Genomic DNA, 11,145 nt, shown 5'->3' with positions numbered 1-11,145 from the left:
GACCCGTGGGGAGCTCACGCTAGCAACCCGTGGGCCCGGCACGCTAGTGGGGACATGAGCTCCGTAGACATTGTGGCCCACTGCTACACAAGCCACGGGGGGAGCATGTGGCTGCCATGAATGTGCCCTGTGCCCGGCTGCTTGCTGGGTACCCCACTGCCGCACGGCGACTGGGCCGTAGGCGTGGAGGAGGGGCCCTGGGCTGACGTTCTGAACCAGCCTTAGGGCCCCGTCCTGCTCTCATTGGTGCCCGTGGAGCCTTTCCCTTCATGCCAGCGGCAGCTGGAGCAAGCCCCTGCACCTGGTCCCCAGGAGCCTGAAGTGGCTGTGGTGCCTCGATCCCAAGCTGGCGATGGCTTTACCACCGGGGCACCCAGACCTTCTCTGAGCAGGGCCAGACATGCTGCCTGCCCCGGGAGCCCTGCCCCACCCCCTGGTGCCAGCACCCAGGGGAAAGGCTTGGGAGGAAAAGCCTGGTGCAGTGGCAGCCTTAGCAAACGGGAAGCCCCCGGAACCGGGTGCTGAGCCTGGGTCCGCACTGGCACCTTTGGCACGCTAACAGTGAGCTGCAAGCAGTGACGGGCCTGCCAAGCTGTCCCTGGTCCACAGATCTGGTGCTCTCAGGCAGCTCTGCAACAGTCCCTGGGAGGAGCCCTTCAGCGGGTCAGCCCCCTCAGGGTCACACACCCACTGGGGTCAGCCCCTCGGCTTCACTGCTCCTGGGACCGAACCTCCGAGCCTTCAGCCCCCCTGGGTCACGCCGGGCGCTCCCCTCAGCGAGTCCGCCTGGCTTGGACACCTGGGGAAGACTTGCACCCCGAAAGGGAGCAGTGCACCCCAACTTCCTGCCCCTGTAGCAGCCGGAGGGTTTATCAGACGTCTGGATCACAGCGTAGAAAGTCCTTCGTTACCACAGAAAACGGAAAGTTACAGCAAAGTCCATCGGGGTCAGTCCAGACCCTCTGAGCCCTTCTCGCGGCTTCCAGCAGCCCACACTTACCTACCCCACCTGGCCCCTCTCCAGTCCTTTGTCCTCCAGCTGCTCCCACCCCACTGGCTTCCTAAGAGCCCAGGCAACTGGAGTGGCCATTGTCTTCTGGACTGTCCATGGCCCCCAGGCAGCTAGGCATTGGTCACGCCTGTATCTCTGGGTCTCTGCAAAGAGTAAACAACCCTTCCCTCTCACCCCAGTCAACATGCACCACCTAGGGGAAACTGAGGCACACACACCATTCATACAAAACAATATGAAAAATTCACACAAGCAGAAGATGCAGCCTACGCTCAACAGTAGCGCCTACATGTGCGCTTGCAGCCAGCCATGCTGGGAGGCAGGGCCGGCTCCAGGCACCAGCCTAGCAAGCAGGTGCCTAGGGCGGCCAATGAAGAGGGGGGCGGCACGTCCAGCCGTTCGGCGGCGGGGCCATCACTCCCTCTCGGAGCAAAGGACCTGCCGCTGAATTGCTGCCGTAGAATGAAGCGGCGCTAGAGCTGCCGCCGCTTGCGATCGCAGCCTTTTTTTTGTTTGTCTTTTTTGTTTTTCTGCTTGGGGCAGCAAAAACGCTAGAGCCGGCCCTGCTGGGAGGGGAGCGCTGACCACGACGCCGGGGCTCAGCTGTATTCTCTTGATGTGTCATCATGGGATCTTTAACCCCCATCAGAGTCAGGTGGAAAGAAGCTCGGTGTCTCATTTCATTTAAGGCACAAGTGTTCCTCACATCACCCTGGTCTAGCCGTTCCTGAGCCAGCAGGGAGGCGCTGATGGGCCGGCCGGCATTTCCACAAGGCGGGGTAAAATGGAAAGGGTCCAATTTGCCCCCATATGAAGGTCCCTCCGGTGGGAGGGGGAAGGCCCAAATGTTGGGGGGCCCAGCCCCTCTGGAAAATCAGGCCCCTTTTGTTCAGGTTCCCAACTCTGGATGGAGGAACTAACTTTCAGACAATTTTTGGCCTCTTAAATTTTTTTTAAACCTTTAAAAGTTTTCACTTTAAACCCCTCACCCTTTCCGAAGAGCCCACAGCAGCTGCTTTGCTGGCTGCATGAGTACAGCCTTCGTGCCGTACTGCGGTTTTCAACCAGTGTCGGATTTAATTCACTGACTGGAGTCACGTAAACCGCGGTGTAGCTCTGGTGTTCACTGTATCAGAGCCAGGGGGGCTCTGGAGGGGCATCAGTCTATTACCTGGGTGTTGGATTAAAGCAGGAAGAAAACTTCCTGGAGGGCGTTTATCTTTCCAGGCTGCAGATAAAAGCCCATCCATCTCCTCCCGAGTTGCAGAGATGAAGAAATTTGATGGTTGCATCCCTGGAATGATGTGAATAATTCACAGATGTTGGTCTCTGCTTTTAATATTGAACAGATCTACTTTTCTATGGCTGGGTGAGCAGAATCGCTCCAAAATGGAGAAGGCGCAGCCATGGACTTCTTTCTTGGGTTTCTTCCTTTGTTTAAATTATAGACCGAAGCTCTTATTTAAAAGAGCACACAGTGAGCTTTGGAATTATATATCTATATCAAATTAAGAAGGGATGGGGAATCTCAGATGATTCTTGTAAAGCCTCATGCAACATGCTTGTAAAGTGTGTGTTCTGCACTCAACGTCTCCTGCCAGTGGGGGGGGGGTTGGGGTCAACATAGAAGATAACAACCTACTACTGCTACTTACCCCCGACGGTTACTTCTCCAGCTCAAGTGGTAGCAGTCTGTGTGTTTGCAGTGATGGCTGCAGACTCCAACCCTCCTGAGCCATTGTTCACTTACTTGACTGGATGAAATGACTCGAGATATGGGATGGCGTTTGGGCAGAAATCTTTGACAGCCCTTTCCTGGAGGAATTGGCACTGAATTTTCAGTGCAGTTCTGCACATCCTGGGACCAGAAGCAGAAGTCCTGCAGTACTGTGCCTCCAGCTGTTTCCAGTCTGAGGCCCAGCCCATGCAGAAGCTGCAAGAACTGTGATATTGGGAGGGAGATTTCCAGCCTGGCTTGGCAGCTCCAAGGGGCTTGGCTAGCGCAGAAGCCAAGTGACCTTTCAGAGGAGCAGTCGTGGTGGTTGGGTGCTTATCTGAACTTGAGCCTCCAAACTTTCTGAGCTTTCCTATCGCTGCTTTCATGCCGATGCCCCAGGGCAGGGGCCCACAAACAAGCGTGAGGCTGGGAGTCAGGACTCCTGGGTTCTGTTCCCAGCTTTGCAGCCAAGTCACTTCCCTTCCCTTTGCAGCTCGCTTTTTTGTGTTAACAGCTTAATTTTGGATCACGTCTGATTCTGGATACCACATCCCGTTAAATGCCACTCTGTTCTCCCTTACCAGCCCAGAGGGAGGTGAGCAACCTCCACCTCTCAGCCTTCCCATAGACTGTGTGTGTCAGCAGTGCCATGCCCTGGAGGGCAAAGCAAAAAATGGGTAGACAAGGGCATTTTGCCTTTGCAGAGATGTTTAGCTAATTCCCGGTGAATTCCAGGCTTGCTGAAGATCCCATCGCTGGTGAGCTGGAAATAAATAGTTCATGCAACATTGGCTAAGCAGCTGAAACAAAAAGCAAGACGGGGAGACACACACACACACACTGCCTTCATCAAACACTCTGTTTCTGTGGGAAAGTTGCAGACATGGGTGTCTGTGTACGTTGGCTGGGTGCCATCCCCCGGGCTGGGTCTGACCCCCTCCGCCCCCCGAGTGAGGCCCCACTAAATGCCTGATCTGTCTGTCCAGTTACAGAGAGCGGGAGGAGGTGCAAGTCCAGGACGCCAAGACCCGAGCCAAGGCCAACTGGCTAAGAGCATTCAACAAGGTTTGCATGCAGCTGCAAGAGGTGAGTGTGCCCCTCCTGCCCCCACCAGCCGACAGGGGGCTGGCAGGGGCCTATCCAAAGAGGACTTAGACAAGGCAGATTGACAACTTTCCCTCACCATTGCAGCCCTGGGTTGGAATCGGACGTCGGACGGGAGCCGACTCCCGGGGCCGTGGGGAGGGGGTTAGCAAAGGCATGGCCTTGTGCAGCCCTGGCTCACTGGGCCTGGTGGGTCCCAGCCGAGGGTGAAAGCCCTCCAGCTTCTCCCGTTTGCCCTTGCCAGAGATCATGGGCTCAGGGCCTCCTTGCCATCAGCCGGGCAGCACTGGCCGAGCTACCCTTCATGGAAAGGAGCAGGAGGTTTCCTCATCTAACGAGAACCTGCAGAGCAAGTCCCGGGGCGGCTAGTGCACGGCCCTGGAGTGCTGGAGACTGTTGGCCAAGCTGGGGGGTAGAGGAGCTGGGGGAAATCAGGAGGGGGGCTTTGGGCAGAGCCGAGCAAGCCTGCCTGTGTCACCGCATGCACCTGCCCAGCAAAGCCCTGAAGAGCTGCGTGTTCCCAGTGAAGTCAGTGGCACTTCAGGCTACGTCTACACAGCACAAGGTGGGCATGGGCCAGCCTCCCTGAACTGGCCTGAATCCAGCGGGCACGGCTACGTGACGACAGCACCGCACAGGCTAGTGGGCCCAGTGTGGACCCGGAGTCCGCACTGGGCTTGGGTTACCCAAGCTGAAGCCCCTGTGGTGCTGTCTTCGGCTGCCAGCTGCGCTCACCCGGATTCAGGCTAGCTCAGGTGCTGTGTAGACGTTCCCCTAGCCCCCGAGCAGGACTTCTTCCCCAGGAGAAGGGTAGAGTTCGGAGCGCTGCAGCAGGCGACCCGGCAGAGCTCACTCCCGGCTGTGTCTGGTTCATGTAGACGTTGATCTGTCCACGTGGCCCCCTCCCCCCCCCCCCCCCCCCCGTCGCTTTTATTGAGTTGACCATTTTTTGTTCTGTTTTTAGACTCCATCCTCCATCTTTTCTTTTTCTTTTGGTTCCGGATTCGCCCCCCTGGGGCATCGATTTCCCCCCCCGCTGCTTCTCTTTTCAGTTGTTCACCACTCTGGCCCTTGTGGCCCCGTCTCCCCTCCCCGCGGGGCAGGGCGGTGGCCCGCATGCAGGTAAGCATGTTCGCTTGAACCCGGACCCGTGCTGCGTGTGCCCATCCTGCTGTGTGTGTGTGTGTGTGTGCGCATGTGTGTGTGTGCGGGAAGGACGGGGTGCCACACTGAGGGGCCGTCACTGGTGTTTGCTCCCGTTCTCCCCGAGGCTCTGCTGCACCCCCAGATTTTTTCCCAGGCTTGGCAAGTGAAAAATCAATTGGGAAAGCAAAGTCCTCCATGGATGTCTGGTCTCTACCAACATCCCTCTGCAACAGCCCATCCCAGATATACTCAGCGTCCCATATACTCTGCCAGTCCAACATCTTCCAAAAGAGTTCTGGATGGAACAGACCAGTCAAACTTTTCTGATCAATTCATTGGCTTCCGGATTTCCCCAGCACATGGCCTCCGTAGTTTCTGTGTTACCAGCAACGGGTTAATCAGCTTTGTCAAGCTGCTCGGCAACAGAGCTCCTTGCTAGAAGCTGCATGGCCAGAGTGCTGGGCGTTTTGTTTCTTCTGCTCATCTAGTTGAATTTAGCTCTTGGTTAAATGCAGCTGTTAGTTTGCTCATTCATCTCCGGACTCTCTAATATATTTTATTCCCTGCCCCCCCCCCCACCCAAGCCCCCCCCCCCCCCGTCTGCTGCGCTGTGTGTTGTTGTTCAACGCTCCTCGTGTGTTCTCCAAGCACTTGTTCTTCAGCACAGGGAAGCCCCAGTAAATATACTGCTTGTGGCTCGCCCCAGGTTTACCTGCATGGCCAGGAGGCACCGCTGACTCTGTCTGTCTGTCCTACAGGCCCGGGGAGAAGGATCTGGCGAGGCGAAGTCGCTGTGGTTTAAAGGCGGGTGAGTAACCGGGCAAACCTGAAATCTCTCTGTCTTCCAGCCCCATGGCATCTGCGAAACCTGAGCCTGTTGTCAGGAGGAATGCTGATGTTCCCTGGCATTGGGGGCTGGGGCGGGGGGACACCTTGGATACGTGAGCCTTATGGAGTGGCCCTGTGGGGCGGGGAGCACTATGGAACGAGATGCATCTCCCCAGCCCACGACAGCCACAGTGGGTCCTTTTTTCAGAGTTGGGCCTTTTCCGTAGGCCGTTCCCCTGGGCACAGGTCAGTTACTGGAACGGGAGGGTGGTGCAGATCTGCCAGGCACCAGCAGCACCCATCCAGGGATGCAAGCCAGCAAACTGCTCCACGTCTCCACTGGAACGAATCGGGCAGAACAAGCCGAGGAAGAAGAGAAAAGAGCAAGTGTGTCCGGCTGTCACCGACCCCTGTGCTGCAGGTTGCAGCAGGTTCCCACCCCCTTTCTGTGCTCTAAGTGCCCAGGATGTGCCAAGCATCGATGTGTGTGTGATGCCCTTTGCTCTCTGGACATGCCACGTTCGGTCCCCTTCCCGCGCGGCATGTCACAGTCCCGTCTTCCAAACCTCTCGGGAAGGGCCCTGCTTGTCGGACTTCCCAGGGGAAGAGGAGGCTGAGTTCCCCTAGGGGCTGGCTGGCTGAGATGAAGAGGCAGTGACATCTCTGGCTGAGGGCATGAGGCCAAGCTGCCAGCCATCCCTCGAGAGGCAGGGAGATGTATCAGCCACACTTCCCCCATGGCAGATATAGTGGGACCTGCTTCCAGGGAGCTCTGGTCTCCTGGATCTGTGTGGAGAGACCCAGAATTAGTCAGAGAAGCCCCCACCTGCCATGTCCCTCAGAAGACACACAGCTCAGCTGTGACGAATGGCAAGAGTGTTCTGTACTGAGGCTGCCGAACGTGGGCAGCTCTGGGGTTCTCTCTGGCTCCCATCCCAAGGCGGTGGCACTGGGTCTCCGGAACTCCCAGCCTGGGCTAAGTACCTATTGGAGCGGGTCAGAAAACCAGCAGGTTTTTCCCTGAGATTTCAAGTTTCTAACTGACGTTTCAAACCAAAACAAGCCTTTTCATTTCCCCTTCCAGTCATTCCCTTGCCACAGCAAACAGTCTGACGACCCCGAGCAAAACGCCGGGGTGAGGCAAAATGCACGGTGCGTCACAACGTGAAATGCTTTATCTGGCTTTAAACTCAAACCCCCAAAACAAAGCAGCCCTGTCAGTCCAAAGCACCGCTTTTCGGAGTGTCACTTGGGGACAAAAACGCCCGTTCTGACATTTAGGGCGGGAAAGATCCAAGATTTCATCTGAATTGACACTTAAACGTTTCACTTGCAACAATCCTGGGAGGTTTTTAGTGGGAAAACTTTCTGCACAAACTAGTTACAGCAGCTGTAGCTGTAAAGGAGATTGTACCCTACGGAGCCGAGGGGGCTGGATCATCCGCTCCCGGGCACCTCGCTTCCTTGTTCGCTTCTGTGCACAGTGGGGGCAAAATGTTGCCCCTGACTCAGAAACCCCAAAGCCAGCCCCAGTGCGCAGCATTTTCCATTGAAACCAGCATGGGAGCAAAGTTCCAGGACCCACCGTTGACAAAAGGCCGAAACGTACTGAAATTCACATTTTTGTTCTTCTGAATAAACCCCCTTTCTCAGGGCGAGTCTCTCCCCATTCGCACTGGTGTGAGCGAACCCCGAGCGAGGCCCTGGGAGGGATCATCCCTGCCCCCAGCCAGTGTTTGTGGTCTCCCTGCCCAGCCCCACTTCCCACCCCCGGCCCTTTCACTGCTGCTGTGCTGAGCTGTGGTATCTCCCTGGCTGTGCGACTGCAGGGTCTCTGTGGCGAGGAGGGGACATGCGCAGGAGTGGCTGGTGACTCTTGTGCATGGTTTCAGACCATGCTCCGTTCCCCTTTGCCTGGGCAGGAATGGGCGCAACAGATGGGCTGAATGCCGGGGCAGCTGGGTGGGATCTGGTGCTGTGATCTACAGGAAATCTGTCGGGCTGATCGGGCGGTCCCTTCTGGCCTTCAACTCTGTGGCTCGAAGGGGGCTTGGGGCAGGGTGTGGGCCAGCCGGGGCCAATGGACCCACCACTACATTGACCCATCCGCTGTCCCCCCTGCAGGGCGGGGACGCAGGTAGGGCAGGGGCCCACGGTAGCCACGGAGCATCTCCGCTGGCAGGCAGCCCGGGAACAGCTGCCGGGCGCTGGGCAGAGCACAGGCCTCTGTGTGCGTGGGTGTCTCCATCGGTCTCCCTGTCCCGCCCCCTCTGACTCTTGTCTCTCTTCCAGGCCTGGCGGCGGTCTGATCATTATTGACAGCATGCCCGACATACGAAAGAGAAAGCCAATCCCCCTAGTTAGCGATTTGGTGAGGCTCCTCCTAACGCCGCTGGCTTCCCTGGCTTGTCTGCTCTGCCCCCGCTGGAGTGCGCCGCGGATCTGGCCCGAGCCGGGTTAACCAAAGGGCTGGTGGGGCTGCCACTCAGGGGAGGGGGCCTCTCTCAGCCTCCCCGCTTGCCCGTCAGTGGCCCCCTCCTCCTTTAATCCGGCTCAGGCGCTCTTCGCCTCGTTTGCCTCGCTCGCTCCGTTTAACATGGCTGTGTTTCTGTTCTCTTTCCTGTGGTGCTGGCTGGCTGGTTTGTACCGCAGGGGAGCGGCGGTAAAGTTTCTGCGTTGCATTGACAGCATGCCTGATATTAAGCCTGGACGCAAATCCCTCCCACTAGTCAGCGATCTGGTGAGCTTGTGGTTTTCCGAGTTAAAGAGAGAGCACCCTTTGCATCACCTGCCCGGTCCTTCCCTCCCCCGCCCGGCCCAAACCCTCCACCGAGCCCCAGCAGGCTCCCCCAGAGGGGCAGCTGGAGCACAGGGCAGGGAGGGGCACAGAACTGGGGTGTGGCGGGCATGCCTTGCAGTTGGAGCAGGAGCTAGGGCAGAGGGGGAGTCGGGAGCCAGGAATCGGAGCCCAGCATCAGAGCTGGGGTCAGAGGCTGGAACCGAGGGTCAGGACTGGGTTACCGAGGGTGAGGCAAGGCCTGAGCAGAGCTGGTTTCAAGGCTGGTACAGGAGCTATTGCAGCCACTGAACTGCTGCTGGGCTTAAGAGCTCACCTCCCCCGATGCTGACCCGCTGCAGCCCTTCTTGGGTGCGCCAAGATGAGCGAAACCCAGGTCCCGGCAAAGCCCGGGGGAGCTCGGTCAGCCCAGGATTTTACCCCTACTCCATTCAGACATTAGCCGCTGCGCAGCAGCTGGGCCTGCAGCTAGGGGCATCCCGCCCGGCGAAGGCGCCTCGGCCGCGTCCGGGAGACTCTGCCCTTGGACGCTGTCTGAGTGAGTGCGCACGAATTGCTGGGGGAGACTCAAGACATGGCGAAGGCAGGAGAAATCCTGACCGGCTCGAACATCAGCAGCAAAGGGAAAGCCAGGAAGTGAAGTGACTTGGCGAGGAGATGGGGCTGAGCTGGAGCAGGGTTGGGTCAGGCGTCCCGGCCTGGGCCTACCTCTGTTCCCTGTTCACCTGGCGTTATGGCTCACTGAGGTTTCTACAGCCAGGCTGGAGAAACCCCTTTCAGGGCTGGTCTAGGTTCACGTGGTCCTGCCTCAGCGCAGGTGACCTCTCCAGGCCCCTTCCAGCCCCACATTTCTGGGAGTCCCAGGGACTCCCCTGTTGGGAGTGTCACTTGCTGCCCTTGAAGGAAGTTGGCCGTTAGTTCCGCAGAGCTGGCCCATGGGGGTCTGCCCCCCAGCCCCTCGGGCTCCTGGGAAATGAGCCAGCCTGCTCGGAGAGTGCGGAGGAGGTCACTGGTCCAAAGGGTGCTGTCTCTTTAACAGAGGTTCTAGGGCCTTGTCCAATACGGGGCATCAGTCCGAGTCCTTCTGTGGTAACATTTGGTTTCTAGTTTTGTTCCCAGATCCCTTCACAAGGGCAGTGGAAATCTTCCCAGCACATAGATGGCACCATCCAGCGCATTCCCATAATTCCCAGCGCATAGACATCAGCATCCAGCGCATTCTCCTAATTCCCAGCACACAGACAGCACCACCCAGCGCATTCCTGCAGGTCTCTCCATATTCTGCTGCATTCAGGACACTCTCATAATTCACAGAGTATATTCCACTTTATGGAGCACAGTCCCAGAACTCAGACTCTCCATGCCATTAGCGTGAGCCATATACACCACACCCGCGCCGGTAAAGAACAGGATATACCCTTACAACCAGTGCATTCCTGTAATTAACTTCTCTAACCAACACGCTCCCGTAATTCACAGACTATATACCGCTACGTGCACTGCTGTAATTCACAGCGTATTGCAGTGGCAAGGCTCATCCAACCCCAGTCAAGCTCCCCTCAGTGCAGACCCACCCGAAACACGCAGCCTGCTTGGTGCTATTTTCGCTGGTGACAAAGAAGGACAAAATTTGAAACCGGACCCCTTGTTGCCTTCTCACCTAGGCTCCCCCTTTGCCTTCCCCTCCCCCTCTTCAGTCCTTTGGTTGGGGTTGTGCTTTGCACCCCGCCCCAGGGATTCTGTTGTCCTTGTGTTTCTCTCCACCCAAGCTGCCTCGCCTTGTTCCTTTGCTGCCTTGTCCACGTGGCGCCCGCATGCTGCTCTCCCCTGGCCCCGGGAGGGCAAGCTGCTGCTGATGCCCCTGCGCTGAGTGTTGTGTTTGTCTCTCTGTGTTGGTGATGGAGCGATCTGGGGTTGGGTGGCGAAGGGAAGGTGTCTGCACTGGGCTGTAGTATGTATTGGGGGATACGGACAGTGGGGAAGATGCCCTGTGGTTGTGGGGGGGGGGAGGGAGGTGGCCTCCTGGTGACTCGCTGCACTGGGATGCATTTTATCCCCATCAACCATGGACAGCTTTATTTCTATAGCAGTCAGGCTCCCTTCCTTGGGCGACCCCTTAAACCCCAACCCCGTAGAAAGATTCCCACCGACTCCACTGAGCTTCAAATCAGGCGCTACACGCCCAGGAAGCAAGCTGGCCCTGCCCGGCGGCTGTGCCCAGATGAATACAGATGGGAGCATGCATCCTCTCTTCTCAGAGAGAAGAATCTGCTGTTGCCCTAAAGCAGTGGCAGAGAGCCCCCCCTCCTCCCCCCCGCCAACCCCTATCACTGGCTCAGGGCCATACCTGAATCTTAAACCTGCTTCCTCTGGTCTATGCCTACGCTTTGTTACGCCCACGCTCAGCCACCCTGAACCACCTGAGGGGCCAAGGGGCCCTGCCATACCTGAGGTACAGAATGCAGCTAGTTCCAGCTCCCGGCTGAGAGTGGGGAAAAGTAACAGCGAAATGTCCAGAAGTGGGTTAGCGGTTGGTGCCGT

General features: G+C 57.6%; 1 protein-coding gene across 1 annotated transcript in view; it reads left to right on the top strand.

The window, feature by feature from the left end:
* Window positions 1-11,145, top strand: part of UNC13A (unc-13 homolog A) — an 82,079-nt gene that overhangs the window by 20,604 nt on the left and 50,330 nt on the right. Inside the window, exons 12-14 of the mRNA XM_026655082.1 lie at window positions 3,722-3,815; window positions 5,738-5,787; window positions 8,100-8,178. Coding sequence (XP_026510867.1) covers window positions 3,722-3,815; window positions 5,738-5,787; window positions 8,100-8,178 — 223 coding nt within the window. The remainder of the gene's footprint in view (window positions 1-3,721; window positions 3,816-5,737; window positions 5,788-8,099; window positions 8,179-11,145) is intronic.

The sequence above is a fragment of the Terrapene carolina genome, unplaced genomic scaffold (assembly GCF_002925995.2).
Source record: "Terrapene carolina triunguis isolate 2854851 unplaced genomic scaffold, T_m_triunguis-2.0 Scaffold194, whole genome shotgun sequence".
NCBI classification, from domain to species: Eukaryota; Metazoa; Chordata; order Testudines; family Emydidae; genus Terrapene; species Terrapene triunguis.
The sequence above is the reverse complement of the archived record's forward strand: the minus strand, read 5'-3'. Positions and strand labels throughout refer to the sequence as shown.